This window comes from Sinohyriopsis cumingii, chromosome 19 (assembly GCF_028554795.1).
Source record: "Sinohyriopsis cumingii isolate HCF-2022 chromosome 19, ASM2855479v2, whole genome shotgun sequence".
NCBI lineage: Eukaryota > Metazoa > Mollusca > Bivalvia > Unionida > Unionidae > Sinohyriopsis > Sinohyriopsis cumingii.
Genome location: NC_142979.1, coordinates 4,705,201 through 4,730,692, shown reverse-complemented (window position 1 = coordinate 4,730,692; position 25,492 = coordinate 4,705,201). Strand labels below are relative to the sequence as shown.

General features: G+C 36.5%; 1 protein-coding gene across 1 annotated transcript in view; it reads left to right on the top strand.

Moving 5' to 3' along the window:
• Positions 1–2,249: 2,249 nt before the first annotated feature.
• Positions 2,250–25,492, top strand: part of LOC149775084 (cholecystokinin receptor type A-like) — a 49,196-nt gene continuing 25,953 nt past the window's right edge. Inside the window, exon 1 of the mRNA XM_089944340.1 lies at positions 2,250–3,518. Within this exon, the coding sequence (XP_089800466.1) occupies positions 2,317–3,518 (1,202 nt within the window). The 5' untranslated portion in view covers positions 2,250–2,316. The remainder of the gene's footprint in view (positions 3,519–25,492) is intronic.

The following is a 25,492-nucleotide window of genomic DNA, read 5'->3' as shown; positions in this document are numbered from 1 at the left end:
GGTGGAGAAGAGTGTTGTTATTCTTTTTGTTTCACTGTCTCTTTATAAAGTCTCTGTACTTCTTCAAAAAGACTTCTGTATTCTAAATCATCATCTCTAGCTTGATTTTTTGTTTTTATATATACGATATATCCATTTGATAAGATTATCATCATTTACTTTTTCAGAACCGGGGTTTAAAATACTAGATTTATTAAACATACCAATTAATATTTTTTTAGGTAATTTTTCTCTTTTAGTATTTCTAATCTTCCTTAAATCTTGCAATCAGTTCAATATTTTCTCTTATTGGTTTAGACGCCTGTTCTTTTTTTACGTCGGCAACTTCAGTACGAATTTTGCCAATATCTTCAAGTATTTCTTCGCCGACGGGTGGAGTTTGAGGTGCAGCTATATCAGTTGGAAGTTCTCGTAAAATCTTCTTTGTTTTTTTTTTAGTCCTTTCTGCTATTGTTTTAGTCTGCGCAGCGGTTTGTTTTAGTACTGGAAGAATACCCTTCTTCCTCTCCTCTTCATCCTTAATATCTCAACATATATCTTTGTCCGTAACCGCTGTAATGGGTTTTAAATAACTTTTCTGTACCCGTTGCCAAATCAATTTGTGCTTCTTGACGTTCTTGAAGTTTTTGTCTTACAGAATCACGAACAGGAAGAATTTTTTTGATTGCTTCTAGTCGCTCTCGTGCTAATCTAGCGGAATATGGTTTTCCGATGTTTGCCATTATTCATATAATAATGATTTAATGTTGTTGTTGTTGTGGGGTTTAACTCCATTTTTCAGCACACGATAGGATATACATGGCGGCCAGTATTAATGGTGGAGGAAGAACCCGGAAAACCCCAGAAAGAACCACCGACCCACGAGAAGTTACTGGCAAGCTTTCTCACATACCCACATTGGCTGAATCTTAGACTCGAACCGCCACAGACAGAGGTGAGATGGCAGTGATCCGTAACGAAGAGCGCTTTAGACCACTCGGCCACTCGGGGCCCCCTGTGATTTAATTTATAGCAGCAACGAAGGCGCGACCTCGAGTTGATTCAATTTTTGTAATACTTCGCCACTGATGAGTTTTCAGTCAGAGAAACAGCTTGAACTAACCCCCGAGGGGAACTCTCGGAGAACCCTCAACATAGTTATTTTGATTTAAGGTCATTAAATCCTGTTTTAGGAAGGCTTATTTCGGTATTTGGAACCTTCTAAAAACTTGTCAGATTCACCCCCTCTGCTAGCATTATTAATACTTACATCTTTTTACCCTCCGTAGGAAGCTTTATTTCAGTCTGAAAAGTTGGTCTGTTCACCCTCTCTGCTGCTTAAGTCGGGAACAATCCTATTAATTTTAGGGTGAAAAAGTCAAACAATATAGCCCCTGTCGCTCGTAGATCTATGGGTTTTGCAGAATGATTTTTTTTATAGATTAGGTTCCTTGGCCAAATTTTGTGGATCATTTGCATTTAGGTTAATACAAACACCTGTATATGTTGGGGTCAGACGACTAAAGGTCACGATAAGTCTTAAAAAATTAATTATCTATACAAAGCAACATTAGTTCCCACATACCTGGATTCTAGCTCTGAGACAACTGCTAAATACACTACCGAGTCAGCCATGCCCGTCTACTGCCAATCTATATATAAATACCGAGTCAGTCATGCCCATCCACAATCTATCTAGAAATAATCATCGAGTCAATCATGCTCGTCTACAGCCTATCTAGAGATAATTACCGAATCAGTCACGCCCATCTACAGCTTATCCACAGATAATTACTTAGTCAGTCATGCCCGTATACGGCCTATCCAGAGACTTATTACGAACAGGAAGTTCTAATAATGTGTCGTTCAAGGCACTCTTATAGTCATAAAATTTACAAACTTTCAGAATTTATCCATGAGTTAAATTTCAAAGCTATTTTCAATAAAGATTAGAATGTACAAGATTAGTTGAAATGAAGGAAACATGTTGGTTATTGATAATTGTCATTCAGTTTTTAGACATTCGTACAACATAATTTATTCACCACAAATGAAAAGATTTTACTGTCATTTTATTTACTAATATTCGAATGTTACAGATCCGTGTTGTATTCTGAATAACATATTTTTCATGATGAAGTTGAGTCAACAGAACATGACCTCATAACATTGCCCAACAATGATATTGAAATATTTCCTTGTTATAGTTCAAATTGCAATAACACATGTAACAAATAAACGGCGAGGATATATAGCTGAAGATCAATCACTGATGTGTACAATTGTCGTGTTTGTCACGTTGGATAGTCGTGATTAATCTACTCCAAGAAAGCAACTATGCTTGGAAACATGACCAATTCCAACATGAGTGATCAAACATTCACAATTCAAGACCTGAATAACCAAAAAGCACTAGCAAATATAGGAGGCATTGTCTTCATCAGCGTTTTGATGCTTGTTGGAATTCCTGGAAATGTAATCGTTATTTATGTGTACCTGCGAAAATACAAACCTTCTACTCATAGGATATTTATCGTTTGTCTCGCAGTGGTTGACCTAGCAGCATGTTGTTTGTCCATGCCGTTCTTCATAACGGTTTTGAGATATCCAATCAGGTTCCCAAACGAAGAAGTCTGCAAGATATTTCACTTTTTGACCTACTGTCTTATCATGGGATCTGCGTTCATTTTGGTGACGATCGCGGGAGAGAGGTATCGTAAAATATGTAGACCACATGGGAAACAACTCTCAGAGAAAATGTCCCGATACGTCTGTATGCTCGACCTACTGGTAGCAGGTCTTTTATCCTGGCCTGGTGCTGTTCTGTACGGAAACAAAAGATATACAGTTGGAACAGGTGATATAAAAGGTATAGAATGTACTGTAAGCGACGACTTTGCAGGTACCAATTATCCAGCATGCTTCAGCTTTGTGATACTTTTCATTTTCATTGTAACAGTTATACCTATTTCCATCATGTATACTCTAATTGGTAAACAATTATGGAAAAGTAAGAAACGAAGTTACAGAGGAAATCAGCCAGAAGCCTCCACAACTGATACTTCTAGAGCACAGATAACTGAACTGCCTTGTTCGAAATTCACTTATAACAAAGCAGCAACAGAATCAGCGAAGGATTTAAGCATTAATTTGGTAAATAACGGTATTTCCATCCTCTCATCTGAGTGCAAGGGAGGGACTGAAATTATTGAAGTTGACATAAAACAGAAATACAACACCATGAAACCAAATGGCGACAAAGAAAACAAAATGAACAAAGAGCGTCTTAAAACCGTTGCTTTCACTCGTATTTTCCTCATCATCACAGTCGTGCTTTTTTCCGGTTTTCTACCACACTGGGCTCTTCGCCTTGCAGATTTTCTTAACAGTGATTTTCTACCGAACCTTTCATTTACAGAAATTGTAGCATACCAGACATTCCGATGGTCATTTTTCATTAATAGCATGGCAAATCCAATTATTTATGGATTTTGTGACAGGAAGTTCAGGCAGGAAGTCTGTAGAATTGTTGGTTTTTCGCAGAAATATCATTAAATATGAAATAATTCTACACATTGAAATAACAGGTGAACGCGGGGAAGCATCTCCAAGAGTCACACAGTTTGATTTTATTTTATGAAAATGTTAACTCATCGAGGCAAGATTCCGATGAAATTCATAAAGCAACAAGGATTTGTTTTGTATGTTTGTTTTTTTATACAAAAAAGGCAATATATAAGTGAACAAAGTATCTCGCTTTACTCGAACGAGAACAGCTACCATTTGTATTGCTTCGGTACGTGGATATCTGTATTAAGCACTGTATTTGTGTTTTAAGAGTTAATTTATTTCATTTAAATCCGTTTTGATCGTATCCAAAATGTTTTGTTGTCCTGTCATCAGGGTTCAATTTTAGCTATATGACTCTTAACAATAATTTTATCCTGCATTACAGGATCCAAATTACAAAGAAATGTATCATATCCAGGAATATAGAAATATAGAAACAACTGCTAGTGAATGATACGTATCATTCAATCAGCTTTAGGAATATATCATATCCAGAAATATAGAAATATAGAAACAACTGCTAGTGAATGATACGTATCGTTCAATCAGCTTTAGGAATATATCATATCCAGAAATATAGAAATATAGAAACAACTGCTAGTGAATAATACGTATCATACAATCAGCTTTAGAAATGTATCATATTCAGAAATATAGAAATATAGAAAAAGCTTCGAATAAATATATATAAACAAATTGAATCTGATATCGGCAATTTTTTGCAGCATATGATAATAATAATGCAGGTAATGGTCGCTTTCATTGGCAAACATTATGTCGTTTTTGAGCACGAGGTTTGTGTGGGTCTCAGATAGATCACAAGGCTGACATCTACCGAACAGTTAAAAACCAAAACAGTTACTCAGACAATCTGGATTAGTTCGATATTTTATGAATACATTCTTTCTCATGATGATCACTGCTTATGTTGCAAAACCATCTCATTATCGAATTTGCATGCATTCATCAATTGTCAAATATGCACAGTCGTTGATGCAATTAAGTTATCTGACAGATAAAATTCTGCTTATAGTCTTTTCGACATGAAATAATCAATGTTGTAGATGAAAAAATGTTATAGGCATGAATGTTTCTTGAAATATTTAACACTTCATGGAGGCCATGTTTGTTGCTTCGTTTACAAAAAAAATATCGTCATGAAAGTTTTAAAAACATTATTGAATTCGAGCACTAAGCAAGCATTTTGAAGGTAAATAAATACTGAATTACATTTTGTGTTTAAAATTGGAATTATTTCCTTTATCCATTCATGTAACACAAACGCATTGCACTTCGCTGGCAATATATGCCAAATCAGTCATCCGTAAACAATTTAGTTACGTTTTCGGTGCCATCTTCAGCAGTACAATAGGTTTATCTACTTAACAGACATGGACTATTATTTCATACATTGAACAATGTTTTAAATAATGAGTAAAGCATAAGATATCAAGGGCATTTGATCAGTAAGGTCATTCATCGTCCATTTGCATTGTCATATGTACATTTCGAGATTCAATAAAGACATGCATTTATAGCTATATCTATCGATTCCTTGAGTAAAGTGTCTCCATTATGTAATTTTCGATTTAGTAACTTTAATTGACTTCTCTCTCTCTCTCTTTCTCTCTCTCTCTCTCATGCGCACACTCACAGACTCTAAAGAGTTCACAAACGTACTAAAATCTATCTTTGTTTTCTCTCGTATGATAAGCTTCCAAAGGTGAAAATAAAGAAGATTCGATGTGGCAATGCAGTAGTCAATATTTCCCTGTTGAAAGGATCGGGTTAGCGTAGAGGTAATGTTAGGGTATGAAATTTAGGCACAAATGTTATACCGTATACAGTAAATGGCTTTAACAGTAACAAAGTTTAAGTATATATTTTGCGATTACCATACCATTTTTAAAATTCGTTCCTTTATAAACCCTTATTGCTTTGTCTGTGTCCAATTCCTGAAACTGCCATATTTGAAAATATTAGTAATGGGAGATCTTGTTTTAAAGAGTAATACAAATTTACTCTCAAAGTTGCAGAAAGTGTAATTGTATAACTGAAGTTGAAATGCTCATTTATAAACACCACTGTGCCGAGAAGAGGAGTCTAAATAAACTGTCCAGATGATACATATAAACTCCACTGTGCCGAGAAGAGGAGTCTAAATAAAATGTCCAGATGATACATATAAACACCACACTGTGCCGAGAAGAGGAGTCTAAATAAAATGTCCAGATGATACATATAAACACCACTGTGCCGAGACGAGGAGTCTAAAAAAAATGTCCAGATGATACATATAAACAATGGACAGTTTGTCCAGCACATAATATATGTAAACAGTACTAGATATTTGGATTTTTGTTATAAAAAATCGATATATTGAATTCTGAAAAGTATAATGTATAAATAACACTATACAAATAATTTCCCATTGTGCCAGGACAAGACTGTTAGTTATCTAGACCATAATAATCTCACCATCGTGCTTGTGCACGGTATTTAACATCGGTTGAAAAGTTTGTTACACTTCAATGTATATTCATTTCCTAACATTCAAAAGCACGTGCTGCAATGCATACGTTCGGTAATTCAGGCTGTTTCTAGTTTATTGTTTCTTGCACCAATGCAAACACAGTTTATTTATCTTATACCAAACGTGTTTACCACAGCACATGTGATTACTGAATCACCCACTAATTTCATTATTCCACCCACTGATTCCACGAAAGTGATCAAAGAGGTACTGTGCTTGATAAACGCATTGTATTTGCCGGATGTTTCAACTTTATCTATTGTGTTAAATGTTGAGCAATTTTGAATTTTGTCAAAAATAAGAGATAATAATTAAGGCCAACGACACATTTGGGCCGACAGCTATGAGAAAAATCCAATCAGATACCTATATCACTCAATCGTTAAACTAAGAAACTGTCTGGATGGATCGTATACATGTATCTCTGCAACTTAGTTTATACAAATAATATATTGATAATTACTAATCAACATTCTACATACCACAGTATTTCAATTCATAAAACTTTATGATGTCATATGCTTGTAGAGAGAAGGAAGTAAATTGTATGTATGCTGTTCTATGATCTTTATAAGGTATCTGAAAGAATGTGGCATCAAGTGAGCTTATATAAACAAAGTAAAAATGGAGTAAGAAATGATTTACTCAACTATTTTTAAAGCTTTCAGTATTTTCTGAATATTTTAATCAATAACATCTGATCTTCACTTCTAAAGATAAATGTATTTGTGCCTCAATGATCAATCTTGGGTCCAGCATACCTTTATATTCAATTAATATGGTGATATGGTATGTATGTATGTATGTATGTATGTATGTGTGTGTGTGTGTGTGTGTGTGTATGCATGCATGCATGCAAGTATGTATGTATGTATGTATGTATGTATATGTATGTATGTATGGATGGATGGATTGATGTATGTATGTATGAATGCACTCACGCACGCACTTACGTACGTATGTATGTATGATGTATGCATGCATGTATGCATGCATGTATGTATGTATGTATCATTGTATGATGTACGTATGTATGTATGTATGTTTGTATGTATGTATGTAGTGGTGAAGGGGGTGATATACGTACGTACAATGGTAATTAGCATTACAAGACCCCCTGGACCTGTATATGGACAAGATTTATACAGACAAATGCTTGGGCCTGTATACGGACAAGGGAATGGATTGGGCCTGTATACAGACAATATGAATGAAACAGGTGGGGTCACGTCTCAGTGCTGCACATGGGCAGGAATGATGCAACTGGATGACCTCGATCGGGTGGAACTGTATGGCATGGGGTTGACCTGAATACGGGTTATTCTAGCGACAAATATAGACATAGACAGAGACATACATGCATACATACATGCATACATACATGCATACATACATACATACATGTTTTTTTGAATTTATCATTCGTGTTCCTAGTACACGATTTGGTGACAAATGTGACATTGTTTTTGTCCTGGATAAAGGTGTGCCTTGGCATTATTGCTACGTTTCACTTGTCCACAAGTAGGGCACAATCTCAGAATTGACAAGCACTTTTCTGCTGTGAACCTTGCTTCTTTAGATGTAATTGGTAACAGGCAGTGCTAACAAAAGTACGCTGACAAGCAGGGCATGGCACTTGTGGTTGTCCTTCGTCCAGACGGGGCTTAGATTCACAATGCTTGTCTTGCTCTCGATTGATATACCCATAGTCACATTTCTCACAGTAATAACCGTATCCCAAGAATGGGGCGATACTGGTAATGGTATCGAAATGTTCATAGTGATGATAGACGTGAATGTATTTTCCGTCTTTGAAATGTTTGCCTCGAAACAAGGGTGTACCTGTCTTGAGGATTGTTGATTTGGACGAGGCTACGCCTGATGCTACGAAGGTTGTCCACCAATAACACTTTTCTGAGTTGCCTGGTCCGTTTGGGAAGATAAACGTGGGCATGAACTGTGTCGCTTTTTCATCGGTGATGTGAAACGTGTCATTGGATTGTTGCATGTGTTGAGTCTTGTCGATGACATTGGAAGGTGTCAATTCTGATAGGCTGATAAGCTTGATTCAAACGGGGGACTTCAGACTGTCCAGATAAATGGAAAGTCTCAAGCGATGGTCTTCTTTGGCTTAACATTGCCGTTTCAGTGTGGTTAACAAAGAATCCCATACATCGGTGATGAACGGTGATGAACCCCTTTACTTTCTCCAAGGGTTCGTCGGACTTGAAATCTTTAAACTTTACCATATACGTGTAAACCATGGTTATAAATTTTCTAGAGGAGCGCTTGTCCATCTCTAGAATGTGGTAGTTCTTTTCAGGGGCTAGTGGTAGCGATCTTTGGTTTATCGTAGACTCACTGGGTCTGGATTCGGGTTTACTCATGTCATCTTTCAAAATCGCTGGCATGGATTTGAGCCAAGACTTCAGCTACTGTGCGAGGCGATAGGTCACGTTTCTGTATCACACTTTCTTCTCCTTTCTCCACGAAATGATACGATCGCCTCATCTTGACTGCATAAAGTCAGATGACTACATTTTATACGCCATGGGTTACTATATTAATGTCAGGCCAGTGTCTTCTCTAGATAATTGATCAGTGCCTTCCCTAGATAAATGATCAGTGTCTTCCCTAGATAAATGATCAGTGTCTTCCCTAGATAAATGGTCAGTGTCTTCCCTAGATAAATGGTCAGTGTCTTCCCTAGATAAATGATCAGTGTCTTCCCTAGATAAATGATCAGTGTCTTCCCTAGATAAATGGTCAGTGTCTTCCCTAGATAAATGATCAGTGTCTTCCCTAGATAAATGGTCAGTGTCTTCCCTAGATAAATGATCAGTGTCTTCCCTAGATAAATGATCAGTGTCTTCCCTAGATAAATGATCAGTGCCTTCCCTCCCAGTATTCCTTTCACTCTGATTTCTACGAGAAAGATGGACAAGCCAACAAAGTTCGAACTTCTAATCAAAACTTTGCGAAGTCTCATACGAAGGTTTTCTTCAGAGAAGCCGACGGACTCCCCCCCCACTTCGAGATAAAAGTCAAGATACTTGGTATATCTTTCCGAAGAAAGGGCTATAAAGTGTCCAGACCGTCAAAAACAAGACAAGTGTCAGATGGGACAAAAGTCAAGATATATGTTATCATTGTCAAGAGAAAGGACATTGGTCTTCAGACTGGTCTACGAAACAACGGGAGCGGGCGGTAGAGAGCTGTTCCGAACAGGAAGAAGAGGAAGACCCCGACAGGTCCAGAAAGAGAAAAAAAGAGAAGAAAAGAAGACGAAAAAAGTGAGGAAGAAGAAGAGAAACGTGACAGTGAAGAAATTCAAAAACAGGAGAGAGTGGAAAGACACAGAAGAAGTCTATGAACGTTTTAAAGTGTTGTGTTGTGAATTTAATTGTAAACCTTGTATCAGAATAGACCAGACATTAAAAACGTAAGTGTCTCTTGGTTTTGATTTTTCATCATAAGGATCTAAACTCACGCACTCACACATGTACATCATGGGAAAAAGGGGATTTGAGTTTTACTTGATTTTGGCAAAATAAATACTATCTGTTTTCCAGAGATGTAGGTGGTCCTGAATAGGACCGTTGTGTATTTTGTTTTGTTTTAAACATACTCAGGAACGAGACGTAATCAACCTTAACTGCATTATCTCTTTGCCACGGCCAATACCTTCTTCTGGAGCTCCTCCTGTTGATGATTTGGTAAAAATCCTAGGGCTGGTATTTCAGGCGTAGTAGGTGTATAAATAGAATTGGGCTGTTTGGCTCGGGAAGATCGTCTTCTCCTGGGTCGTATTAAAGAAGACTGATACATTTGTTTCAGACTCCTTAACTCTGCCAACATGTCTAGGAGTATGTATGTATGTATGTATGTATGTATGTATGTATGTATGTATGTGTGATTTGGATTTTTTTAAACGTAGCTTTAACAATTTTTCAGTCAGATCGCTACGATGTCTGCAGTGTGGCAGTTTATAGTGATGTCTAGCCCAGTCACATTATCATGACAGCAGGCCGACCAGTCCTAACACTAGCCTCTTAATGCTGAGCGCCAAGCGAGGCAGCTGTTAGTACCATTTTTGTAAGTCTTTGGTATGACTCGGCCGGGGATCGAACCTACGACCTCCCGCACATGCCAGGCGGACGTATGTATGTATGTATGTATGTATGTATGTATGTATGTATGTATGTATGTATGTATGTGTGTGTGTATGTATGTATGTATGTATGTATGACTGACTGACTGACTTTCTTTATTTCCTCTTCAGAAGAGATTACATTCAGTTAATTATTCGTTAATACAGAAAAGTTAGGAACATAGCTTGACATTAATGGACTTACCGTACACCATATATATATATATATATATATATATATATATATATATATATATATATATATATATATATATATATATATGTATATACACACACACATTTATTAATGAATTATATATATATATATATATATATATATATATATATATATATATATATATATATATATATATTTGATCAGAAGATTCTGTGCTCTTTGCTTATATACCTGACGGAAGCCGCTGTAGCTCTTTTGGTAGGGCGTCAGACTCGTGATCCACACTGTAGCGGATTCAATACCCAAAGAGGATAGGTTTTCTACCTCGGTGCCTCCAAGGGAAATGCACTTATCTAAAATTGCCTCCGCATGGTATCGCCAATAATGGATTAAAAGTACCGTTACAAACCGACCAACAGTAGTTGATGTCATAGCACTGTAAACATACCGTATTTCGCTGCTATTGAATTTCGCGATTTTTATGTATAATTTGTCAACTGCATTACTTTAAGGAATTTCAGCAGTTTTATCCGATAGCTAGCCAATAATGAATATTGTAGCTGACCATTTCAGAACGTGGCTACTGTGTATGTCAAAATTTACAAGAAAACAGTTAAAAAAGGAACAACTCCAAATCAATTAGAAGTCATACTAATCGTTTTACATACATTATGCATACTCAGTACATCATCTTCAAAAGAAATTTGTATTGTTCCTTCGTCTTAATAAGCGTTACATGGGATTTATACAAAGATGCTCTCTAATAATGGGACTTATAGAAATGCTACTAAATCTTATTATTTTCAACCTGATCGAGAAAGCGAACTAAAACTTGAAAATATCTACTTTTCTAGCGCTGCATTCAATTCCTTATCTAGACCCTTTTCATGCTACGTAACATTTGTTCTATTTTTTATTGATGGTGTCTTCTTCAAATTTTCATTATTATTTATTTAATCTAATTTTAAGTTTTTACTGAGAGGGAATATTTTGGATAGTTTTTTGTTTCATCATTATTGGGTCTACTGCAATATATTTTCAGTCTAGAAGACAACGATATCAAAGAATAAAACGTTGTACTGAGCTATGTATGTATGTGAACAAAAAAAAACATTCGCATGAATATTTACCTTTTGTATGGTATTGTCTACAAGACGCCTCCAGTAATTGGATAAGGTTATGAGAATTCTCGCTAGAAAAATAATCCCAGCAACCCCATCTCCCAGTTTGATATATTGGTCACAGGAATATCATTTCGTCCCGTTGACAGGTTATCTGCTCTTTATTATCCAGTATTTATCCATTACGATGTTATGCTTACCACTGATGAAAACGATAATGTGACAGGTAACTACATCTCCCGTAATCTAGACGTACCTCTCGTATCCAACACTTTAACAGCATGATGCCGCATGTAATAGGTGCGTGAGGTATCTAGGCTTTGTCTTGCCTGCTCTAGCCCACGTGAAACTTTACTCAGTCTAATATAGGCTGAGGCTGCAGAGACTCATAACGACGTTATCCTCCTGTATGACCAAACGTTGCAAACACGTGGATCGTATAATTAGGACGAATTGCTCTTTTAAGATAGCACTAAACAGTTTTTGACTACCGTCAGAATCTAAGACGGACCTTCTCATCTTTGAGGTGAGCCTGTATTGACCTCTTTAATCAACATTATGTATGATTTTAAGCTCAGCATGGACTGGACAAAATCAGTAACAAGATTCGCTCCTCACAGCTAATCATTTAATTATCATCCACATTGGAGTTAACTCCACTTCCTACAAAGAGTGAAATTACCCATAACTCGCCATGTTCAATCCTCAAGAACATATACTGAACAAAACAGGAATTATTTCATATGTCTGAAGGTATCATATTGCATCACATATACTATTTTGATGCAGAGGAAGATGGAACATCGACTAAAGTGTGCTACAAATCACGCACAAATACAATTATAAAATGAAAATCATTAAAGCCTGATGAAATGGGCAACTGTACACTGCAATCATACTCCTGATTTCGAACCCGGTCAGTACAAATGCGATTCTGTGTTATTATAGTCCTTTGTGCACACAAATTGAAATGGTGCACTCCTTACATCTGTGTGAATACCAAGGAAGATACACTGTAAAAGGATGCAACGTTACAGTGTCTATATAATCAAAATTACACACCATAACCAGTCATACAAAATTGGTTTATCGATCCTCTTATTTTTTAATCAAAATCTTCTGTCACTGAATAAAGATCAATGTAATCACAAAATTTTGATTATCGTTCTTTCGTATTCAATCAAATGTCTAGTACCTTGAATTGATTGATGCCGAATTTAGACTGTATAATCAGTAACCAAAGTTATTTCATCTCTGTACTCCAACACTCCTCTACTGAAAGCGATTTCAAGGTCATTTGAAAATCTTGTAAATTATGTTGGGGTCAAATATTTATGTATGACCATAAGTTTTAAACATTTAGATGGATTTGCTATAGCACTTTATTTACAGAATCAGAAAGTATTTGCATGTATGCTTTTTATATACATGTACACACATACTTTCATATCTGAGGCAGGGTCAAAATCATTTGAAACTTTTGTTCACGCCTTTAGTCAGGCTTTCTACACATCATTAATCCAAACATTTTGAGTATAAAGTGAAAAGCTTTGCAGTAGGGCAGACAATCATACACATTATGTACTCTCGATATTTACACCGTTTAGGTCACAACTGATCAGGACATATATAAAGCATGTCTGTAGCGCTGCAATCAGAAATGATAGTGATGGATATCTAAGTTTCGTTAAGAATTGTTATGTTGGATATGCATCATCAAGAAGGTTCGAGCTGCATGACATGATTAAGAATTGTTATGTTGGATATGCATCATCAAGAAGGCTCGAGCTGCATGACATGATTAAGAATTGTTATGTTGCATATGCAGCATCCAGAAGTCTCGAGCTGCATGACATGATGTTGACGTAGAGAAACTTACGCAACAGTCAAGGTATTCCAAAGATGTCAACTCAGTTTCTTGTTCCTATCGACTAATGGGTACAACACAAAATAAATACCTGGTTCATGCATTCAGCAAGCTAACATTTTAAGAAAAACATTTTTCAAGATATCGCCTTAACGTTAAATTGTGAAATGGATTAAAGATTTTGCATCAAATTAGAAAATGTCAACTTAGTTTTTATATGTCAATGACAATTCGGTATTTTTGGTTTTCTTATAATGCAACATTATCACGTTGTTTTCATTGGCTTCTCCTCTGGCTCACTCTCGACATCGATGTCGCAAATGATATTTATTTTCAGCAGATGCGATAACTGTTCCTTTATGACATTTATTATCAGCAGATGTGATAACTGTTCCTTTATGATATTTATTTTCAGCAGATGCGACAACTGTTCCTTTATGATACTTATTATCAGCAGATTCGATAACTGTTCCTTTATGATATTTATTATCAGCAGATTCGATAATTGTTCCTTCATGTTTTGTGCAAAAGCTTATTCAGTTCATTGTTTGGAACGAAATAGGTCACAATGTAGGGGATTGTGTCTTTGGAGGGGCATGTTAAAGATTGTTCCTAAAGGGATTCCGTATAGAACAGAAATGAATGAAGGATCTGATGGAGCGAACATTAGTTACATTAAACATTGGCTTTTTCTCTTTAATACGAATCTCAGTTGTTAAGCTGACAGTGTACTTGTGCCTTCTTTATTGTTTCTTCGAAGCGAATGATCAGTATAACAGTAAGTAATGGTAATTATCGAAATGTATATAACTGTCCTAGCAGACAAATATTTTACAAGTTACGTGAAACATATATGGAGATTAGAATGTGGATATCTTGTAAGACTTTGCTATTGTTCCAGGAGCAACATTGGAGTTCGTATTCTCTTTAAATCTCTATCTCTATCAATTATGACATTAAAATGAATACAGCGATGATGGAAGCAATTACATTCCACTAGATGCGATAGCATATAATCACAAATGAACCCGGACAACTTTATATGACCCCATTGAAAATAGTCAAACATTTTATTCAACCTTATTTGACCACATTGAAGATATTCAAACATTTTATACAACCTTGTATGACCCCACTAAAGATAGTCAAACATTTTATCCAACCTTATATGACCCCATTGAAGATAGTCAAACATTTTATCCAACATTATATGACCCCATTGAAAATAGTCAAACATTTTATACAACCTTATATGACCCCATGGAAGACTGTCAATCATTTTCTCCAACCTTGTTTGACCCCATTGAAAATAGTCAAACATTTTATACAACCTTATATGACCCCATGGAAGATTGTCAAACATTTTATACAACCTTATATGACCCCATGGAAGATAGCCAAACATTTTATACAACCTTATATGACCCCAATGAAGATTGTCAAACATTTTATACAACCTTATATGATCCCATTGAAGATAGTCAAAAATTTTATGCAACATTGTTCCAGAAAATCAGAACTATAGGTAACTCGTCTATAATAATTGGTGGAATTGGAATTTTCTGAGTAGTTATGAATTTGATGCAATACATTATCTACGAGAAAAGATATATATACATGGAGAGGACCTAGAAAGAAACAATGTTAGATTTATTTTCTAGTTTTATCTCCGCAGTCTGCTAATATTTCACTCGGTTTTAGATCTGACTATTCACCGGTTACAGTTTGATCAGCCATTTGTACAAGCATGTGTTAATACTATGTATAGAATGGTATAAATCACTGTATAGAATGGTATACAGCACTGTATAGAATGGTATACAGCACTGTATAGAATGGTATACAGCACTGTATAGAATGGTATACAGCACTGTATAGAATGGTATAAAACACTGTATAGAATTATATAAAACACTGTAAAGAATGGTATAAAGTACTTTATAGAATGGTATGAAGCACTGTATAGAATGGTTTTAAGTACTGTATAGAATGGTATAAAGTACTGTATAGAATGGTATGAAGTACTGTATAGAACGGTTTGAAGCACTGTATAGAATTGTATGAAGCACTGGACAGAATTATATAAAGCACTGTATAAAATGATATAAAACACTGTATGGAATTATATAAAGCACTTTATAGAATGGTAATAAGCACTGTATATAATGGTATAAAGCACTGAATAGAATGGTATAAAGCACTGTATAGAATGGTATAAAGCTCTGTATAAAATCGTATAAAGAACTGACATTTTGTTCCCAAAGTGGAAGTGATTATACATATTGTCAGTAACAAAGGTAATGTACACAGGCTTTCATCGTGATCGATCAAAAAGGAATCTAGCACTAAAGAAGATGTGAACTCATCATTATTTTATTAAATTGTGTTTTGTTATATTTGAAGGAACTGGGTTTTTACAGTTACCAGTGATGAAAAGGCTTAGATGTTTAACAAGCTACAATCTTGTAAGAAGGTGTATCGTCTATACTGTTATATTCATAATCTTTATTTGAAAAAAATATATCCCGAATAAGCCAACAACGGGCATTTTGTAAAGTCAGCTTTATTACCTTGAAAATAATTCTGGGTCTTCACTTTTTAATTTCTGTTAAACATATGCTTTCTACAATGTGAGCACAATGTATTACTCCACTTCTTTCCATTCAAAAAGACGTATTTCTACATTCAATCACCGTACACCACCTACGCAAAATTTTCGTTACATTAGATAACAAAAACATGTAAAATGTGGATGTTTGCATTAACAACGACATAAGCAGCAGCACTAAAAACCTTAGCAACATTCCAACAGTACTAAGAATATCCGAAAACATACCATCAAAACTACTGATAATAATAATAATAATAATAATAATAACCTGTTATTGACTTGAATCATAAATGGAAAAGAAGAGGTTGGAAAATAAAATTCAAAAATTATTTTTTCAAGTATGATTCTTACCCTTAACTAGACGCATTTCAAGTCGTATCAGGATTGACTTCTCAAATGAGGCAACTCTTTAGAAGTGTCCTTTAATATTCAAATGGCTCAAATGACAAGTGAGGTCATGGGTCAGACATGAACAAGTAAGTCGTAATCCTCCAACACAAGCATAATTTATGGGTAGCCATAGATTCTCCAATTCCCTAGGTTCGGACATCATTCAATTCTCAATAAACTCGAAGACAAAACTAAATAACAAAGCAGCAGCGTGCAGTAATGTTAAGACTTACAACACCATTTAAAACAGCTGTTCAGCTACAGATGAGTGGACTAAAAGGATGGAAAACATCTTAATCTAGTATATTTTAACCACTAACAAGGTCACTGATGGCAAGATACATGTAGTAAATATTGTACAAGCTAAACGCGCAGCACTGTTGACCAAATCGTAACATATCATCACATCATTTTGTAGCGTTTCAAAACGTACGTTTCATTGTTTCCATTGTAAAGTATTTTCAGTTATAACAAAATTATTTCAATTTCCTCCGTTTGTAGAGCTTCAGAATTCAATGACAATTATGTTGCGGTTCTATCTCAATGTGTACAAGACGAACCATTTTAACTCCGACAAAGATTGTCGCAGTAATCACTTTCAATACAGTATGACAAAATGTTTCTTCAAACCAGAGAGGAAGGGTGGGTACTTAAACAAAATAAACAGTCCTCTAACATTTGTATGAAATCATGTGATGTCGTATTTCGCTTCAATGACGGAGTCATAGTAGCTCACTAACTTAAGCATCCGACTCATAATCATAAACTGGATATCTGCCTAGACCGACCCGGGTTAGCTGTGTGGGGTCCGGGGAAATTCACCTAACTTTAATTTCTAAGCATGATATAGTTTCTAATGCTTTTCATGTGCTGTTAAAACCAATAAATCAACATGATTCAAATGGTGTAAGAATTTGAAAAATAATAAGCAACATCATTTCCATCATTTCACTGTGACTAAAATAGTACAGAGTATGTTCTGGTGTGGTCTGTTTTTGTTTTTTTTTTTCTTCTTCAGCTCTGGTCTGTTCAGTAGCGTTCATTAAATGCACTTTTTTGTACATCCACCTTTCTACGTAACGGAAGAGAAACTGCCAACATTTTTTGTCTCCTTAGACAGCAAATCATCTTTGTAGTTCTTAATAATGCCTCCGTCTTAATTCTGATCACTCAATAACCACAACTAATAAGCATGAGTGTCAATTTCAGACTAGAATTTGTATACTTTGAGTTTAATTGATACACTTCAATAATTTTGATTCTCTTTGATGCAGTTTTATTTTTCCACTCACGTAAAAACAGTCTATAATTAGTCATAGCGAAATATAAAAAGAATCAAATAACCTGCAAAAAGGTATTGCCTCTACCTTTATCTACATTAGGAACTACAGCAGCAAGTAAATAAACCATATCAGCCTTGTGAAAAAGTACAAATGATTTAAAATTTAAATTTATGACAGGTAAAACATCACCAAAGCATTCTGTCATGCTGTTTTGACTATCATTAGTCCATAAACAATCTCATTTATCTTGGTTAAATTACAAGAGAAACAAGAAAATACAGTGATTTATTTATCATATGTTAGAATTTCACCTTTGCAGGCAAGTACTATACATATAAAGTACCAACTACAGGCGGGATGGGAAAGACAACAGTTTATTTAAAAATGGAACATTACTATTTATATAGAGTTACATCCCTTTCAATATGTTGTTAACTGTTCATGCTATGCAGATTCTGGTAAAGAAAGGTTCAGTGGCGATGTTAACAAAATGATTTTATAATAAGGACATGGCTGAGTCACTTCAAGGTACTACAGAAGAAGTAGGATAACACCTACACAGTGGCGTCACAAGGGCAGGTGTCACCTAGTGCCGTAACTCATGGTGTCACCCCATGGACCCCCTTTTAGCACAAACAGTCAACCTTTTTATAGACAGTCATGTGCGGCAACTCATGGTATTAACCTCATGGACCTCCTTTCTACACAACAATTCAAACGTTTTATAGACAGTCATTTTGGTGTCATCCCCTCTTAGAGTGTCACCCGGTGCTTTCCACACTCCCCGCACCCCACTAGTGACCCCCATAGTGACGCCAGTTTAAATCATTTTAAATGTGTTTTTTTTTCTACACTACTACCTCTACACTCAGGATCAAGAAATCATTTACTGTATATAATATTACTGTATATAATATTACTGTACAAATAGGTAATAGTCACCAAGAATATGTTTTGATGTTGTTGTTGTTGTTCTAGGGTTTAACGCCATTTTTCAGCTCAGGATAGGCTATACATGACGGCCAATATAAATGGTGGAGGAAGAGCCCTGGAAAACTCAGGGAAGAACCAACGACCCACGAGAAGCTACTGGCAGGCTTTCCCACTTACCCACGCTAGCCGAGCCTTGGACTTGAACCCACGCAGACAGAGGTGAGATGGCAGTGATCCGGAACGGTGAGCGCTTTAGACCACTCGGCCACTCAGGGCCCCAACATGTTTTGAAATCAAAATCCTGCAGGTGGTGCGGATAATAAGTGTCAACATATAGGCCAGTGCTTAAACTAAAGCATTTTTGTAAATATTGTTAACCCAATGCCAATGTCATGAGGTAAGCAAGTGTATTGCATAATGAATATTACTCTCTTTATAATGCGCCATCCATGGAAATCTATACATTATTGAAAAACATTAATAAGGAAAAAGATTCAGAAGGTTAATGTAAATACAACTCTAAGTGCTACTACATACAGATGTGACACTGGCACAGAAGTCACAGGAGAAAACAGAATCCTACACAGACTAAATTGCCTTTGTTTCATAAGGATGTATGATGGGTGTAGGAAATATAAGTCAACAGAAAGCTTCAAAACCTCATACATGTATCATTTTAATTGTTAGAATTTACAACGCACATATTGGACTCAAAGTTCTAAGTGATTTAACTGCAAAAGTTTTGATAAGATCTGAATTCAAGTCACACACCAAAACTGAGATATAAATATGCAACTGCTGTAACCTATTTTATTATATATATATATATATATATATATATATATATATATATATATATATATCATCATCATCATGATCATCATCATCATCGGCGGTTCAGTTTGGAGAGCAGATAGCGCCCTTTGAGTGTCGTCTGTCACTGGGATGTTGGCATCGTCTGCTGTGGCTGTGTAGGCCTATGCGCGAGTGACAGTCCCTATCGCAGTTGGTGCAGATATACTAGGAAGTCCGATTTACTGGGGTTGCTTCCGTGCTCTTCTTACTCTCACGTTCCCCTGTCGCCAACTGGCCTCTCCTCCCATCAGCAACTGCTATGCCCTTGCTTAATATCAGTCTCCAGGTCCCCCGGTCCTCGGCCATTACTTCCCAGCCGTTGGGTGAAATGTCGCATGCCTTCATGTCCCTCTTGCACACATCCTTGAAACGGAGTGAGGGGCGGCCGACTCTTCTCATTCCAGTGGCCAGCGGTCCATATAGGATGTCCTTTGGCAGCCTCCCATCCTCCATGCGTAGGACGCGTCCCAGCCATCGAAGGCGGTGTTTGCTCAGCAGGGAGTAAATGATGGGTGTACTTGCACGCTGCAGGATCTCGCTGTGTGGGACGCGGTCTTACCAGCTGATTTTTAAGACGCGTTTTAGGTACCGTATATGAAAGGAGTTGAGCCGGCCCTCTTGCCTCAATTAGGTGCTCCACGTCTCACTTCCATATAGGGTGCTGAGAACGCAGGCCTGGTAGACTTGGATCTTGGTGTGCTCTATCAGCGCATTGTTTTCCAACAACCTCTTCGTTAGATGTGCCATGATGTTGTTTGCCTTTCCAAGCTTTTGTCCAGCTCCACATCAAGCGAGAGAGCGTTGCTGATGGTTGACCCCAGGTAAGTAAAGTTGTTGACTGCTTCGAGTGTGACACCGTCATTTTCGATAGTATGGGCAATGGTGGTATCTCGCACGCTGATCTTTGCCTTTTCCAGCTGATGGTGAGCCCAAAATGCTTGCAGGCATCAGCGAAACGGTCTCCCAGTCTCTGGAGTGCGTCCTTGCTGTTTGTGACAAGAGCCGTGTCATCTGCAAAAAACATTTCCCTGATGAACACCGACCTCACTTTGGTCTTCGAACGCAGTCGTGCAAGGTTGAACAGCCTCCCGTCAGCGGCTGGACCAGTGTTGGTTTTCCATGTTTAACAGCTTCGGGCGGAATGCTGTCACTACCTGGTGCTTTGTCGTTTGGGAGGGAGTCGATTGACTTACGTTTCTCGTGAGTATAGTTCTGAGTAGTGCTCCACCCATCTGACCATCAGTTCCACACGGACATTTCCATTCATGCATTATAAACTAATGCTTGGAAAGCATGCGTAATCTCTTTTGTTTGACAGCAGTTATTATATTTTAAAAGCCACACTGTAGCGTTGTGAATTTTGTAAAACCCTTTGTATCTACATGTCAGCAGATGATTGTGTCTATATCTGTCCTTACTTCTAGGGGTATGTTACCAGAGCTGCTTTACACTGCCAGGTGTAATTTCACCAAGCTATATAATATACTTGTCTCTCTTGTTACCAATTATAAAACTTATCATTTTGATTCCTTCCTTACGGAACCCGGGTAGAATCAGAGGTCAAATGTACATTATCTTCAAATACTATCCTATGTAAAGTCTAACGATACGTAATGGGTATGATGGATTATGGGTTATGTTCATTGAGTCATGGTCATATTGGAGATGAATGAACTGCATAATGAACACACTGGGGTCAACTTGTACAGCTACTGTAGTTGTTGTATTTTATTGTTAATATCTCCAACAATAGACTTCGGTGTAATGAAGTACTTCATTGTTAAAAACTAATACACTGAAATCTTAAATTCTATCTTCTATTCTCCAATAAAGCAAAACAATAGCTTTGGAACAATTTTCAAACACATTCGACTGTTAGCTTAAGTCTGCAACTGGCTAAACATTGATCCCAATTCAACTCACTAGTTGCAGTTATGAAAAATCATGCGAATAGGACAAATTCTTACTCCATAAAATGATTATATTGTTTTTGCAAGCGGAATGGGAGTGATGCAATATGTCCTCATTATGAGATCGTATCGTTCTGTAATATTGGGCAGACATTTTAGTGCGAAGATGGCTCCTAGATATAGTTGTGACAATATTTCATCTAATTTGCCCTACCATTTAATTTTGCACTCAATCCATCAATTAAACAAAAGACCAAAGTGGGTCTGTTATCACTCATCTACATTGATGATCTTCATACAGATATTGAAACCGTAGATGGAAACGGAAAGATTGGACCGTATAGTTGCTACGTCCCTTGTCACGTTTGGTACGATTTATCTTCTTTCGTATACTACATATATGCATTCACTTTCTCTGCATACAAAGGACAAGTCATATATAAAACCAGTATTCACCCCTGGATCTATCCATGCCCCTGAAAAGCACCTGCAAAAATAATGAAATAATTTATGCTGAAAATTATATATATACATATACGATTTAGTACAAAATGGAAAAGAGCTGATATTGTCTATTCACCATATTCTGTGGTATATCAGTTTAGGATGATTTAACTTTTGCTAGAAGGCAGAAATTTAACGGGATACATATCAGAGTGACGTTATTGATTATGGCGTCACAAACGAGTCTATTAATCTACATGTCACCTCCTCATAGCTGTGGAACTGAGACATGGCCGTAGATAATACACAGGGTTAGAATATTCCTGATCTACCCACTCAAATCTTATTCGTTTCTTTAAGTTTGCAAATCATGGTAATTGTCACAAAGTTCAGAGGAACTGCATTAATGTCAGTCCTGTCATGGGAAAGAGAGACCTGTTTGTATATAATTTGTAAAACACTCTGCTTAAATACCTAATCAATGACAGAAAATGCTGTCACCATTTTATTTACTGCAGAAGTGTAATCTATGATTACATTTCAATTATAAATTAAGAATTTAATTTTATCGTTTGTGACACATATCGCTAAATGATAGTTGAAAGCTGAGTTTGCAAACATTTTTAAACGTTGTCTTTATCAATACTTCATCTTCTTGTAAACGACTTTACAACTTCTTCGTCGCCTATAAACCATTTCAGTGTTTCGATTTTGATATTACATTTCGCGTGTGGGTGAAAATAAAACCCAGTTTCTATCACACATAAATTAAATAAAAAAAGCTCCGAATGAAGGAGCAGCAGTGGGGGCGAACAGACCAAATGATTCCGACAAACAAATAAAACAAACAAAAAAAAATAAACACGTAGAAAGGTCCAGATTTTCACAAATAAACGTTTCCTGGGAGGTTTTTATTTTTTGTTGAAACCAACCCCATCAATAAAACCCTATCGAAAAGGTGGCTGAAAAATAAAGTACTCTACGTGCTTATTTATTTTTTTGTTTAATTACTGGACGACCAACATTGGTAGGCGCCCCCTCTGCTGCTATTAATTAAAAGATTGTTATATTAAAAATAAATGGTACATCCAGAATCTCATACTGCAAGAATAGCACGAGAACGATTAGAAGCAATTAAAACATTTCTTCCCGTGAGAGATTCATTTAGAAAAAATCTACAAGCGCAACAAGAAGCACAAGTTGAGTACGAAGAAGACACTAAAAACTGTTTAAGCCCGTCACTGCAGCTACTGAACAAGTTACAACAGTCATCAAAGAGGATCTTCTTCCGGTATCAAAACAAACAGCAGAACAAGCTGAAAAAATAGCAAGAAGAACTAAACAGACAAAGAAGATTTTACGAGATCTTCCACCTGGCATAGCAAGGGAAATAGCTGCGGCTCAACCTCCACCTGTTGGTGAGGAAATACTTGAAAGCATTGGAAAACTTCGTGCTGAAGTCTCCGACGTGCAAAAAGAACATACACCTAAACCAAAACCAATAAAAGAAAACGTGGAATTGATTGCAAGATTTAAGGAAGGTTTTGTCGAAGATATTAGAAATACTAAAAAAGAAAAACTACCTGTAAAAATATTAATTAGTATATTTAATAAGTCTAGTATTTTAAAACCTCGTCATGAAAAAGTAAGTGATGATAATCTTATTAAATGGATATATCGTGTATACAGAAATAAAAAACAAGCTAGAGATGATGATTTGGAATATAGAAATCTTGATGAAGAAGTAAAAAGACTTTATAGAGAGCAAATAAAACAACTAGAACAACAAAAATTCTCCCTGTATCAACTTCCTCCACCTTTACAACGTAAAAAAATTTCTGCGCCGGCAATGACATTTACGCCGGTAGATACACCACCTGAATTTCAAAAAAATAACCCCCCGGTCATCACTGAAGTACTTGCTCCGGTAATGCAACCACCAGTATTTAAAACACCTCAAGATGAACCTAAAACAGGATCTGGTTTATGTCCTGATAATATCATCAATGACGTGTCACGGTTAGTGGTTCTCATAGGAGGAAAACGTGCCGGAAATAATTCACCAGAAATAATTAATGAAGCATCTGATATTTGTCGGCGATTATTTCAAGGTGGTATCATGGATATCGGCGTTTACCGAGAACTTATCGATGAACTTGCTGATGACTAGTTGTTAAATAAATGGTAAATAAAAATAAGATGATCATACATAATAATCATCGCAAACCTGTACAGGTCAGAGCGGTAAACTCACGATTACCAATCTACAGAGCTACTTACGGAGATGGACTTGGTGATGTTGTGCGGAGATTATTTACAAGGATAGCTCCAAATGCAATACCTGTTGCAAAACAATTATCGATGAAAGCTATTGATATTGTTCGTGATAAAGCTCCTGGAGCAATTGTCAATGTTGCTGGTAAGGCGTTCTCGGCGATCAAAGAAAGACTAGCACGATTATTGCGACGAAAACAACAATCACCGGTGAAACTGGCAAGTACTGAAATTATGCCAGCAGATGTCAGCAGAATAATAAATCAGGCTGCAAATCAAAAACTAGCGGCGATATCTGAAGAAGCAGAAAAAAATATAACAGCAAATTTAATAGCAGGAAGCGGTCTTCGTCGACACTGATCATCATTTGAAAAATGGTAACTATAATAAAAATGTTCAGGCGCGAATCAGACCCAGCATTTGATATGGAGGCACCTGTCCTTAAGTACGAATCTATACGTGATTATCAGTTTTATTCTTATGACGCAAGACAACCAAATCAGCGGGGGAGAATCGAATTACAGGTTCATGATACAAGTAGATATTTCTTGCCTGCTGAGGCATTTATTGAAGTAGAAGGTAGACTTGTAACGAATGTTGTAGCTAATACGCCATATGCTGCTAATTTGCGTGTTGGTTTTGTCAACAACGGGATTATGGCGTTGTTTGATAGCGCCACATACATGATTGATGGAAAAAATGTTGAATCAATTCAGAAGGATGTTGATGTTGCTACAACAATAATTGGTCTGGCGAGATATTCTGACGACTTTACAAGATCGACTGGTCCAACAATGATGTTTGCCAAGGATATTACCAACAACGCTGATCATGTTCAGTATACCAAAATACAGACACCTCGAGATACTGCATCTGATCCACAACCAGTTGATTTTGAACACGCAGACAGACCAGGTGCTGCTTTTGATATTATAGGAAGCGTTAATGCGACTTACAACCTAGGATTTGCAGCACGCCGAGCAGCGCTGTTAGGAAATGATAGAAATTTTTCGTGTGCAATTCCATTATCTCACATCTTTGGATTTTGCAGAAATGTTAGAAAGGTCATCTTTGGAGCTAAACACACAATTGTGCTCGTAAGAAAAGGCGATGATAATGATGCAATCTGGCGAGGTGCTGGTGTTGCTGATGGTAAAGTAAATATATCAAAACTTTCACTGTGGATGCCAGTAATGACTCCATCTATTACTGAGGAACAAAAATTACTTTCTGTTATGGATCAAGGCGGTAAATCATTGCTATCATGGTTAACAGTAACCACAGATGTTATTCAAAGTAATGTTAATGGTTTATTTACATGGCATATATCATCACAGCAAGGTGTTTCTGCACCACGACATATTTTTATTGCGCTGCAAAATAATGACCGGACG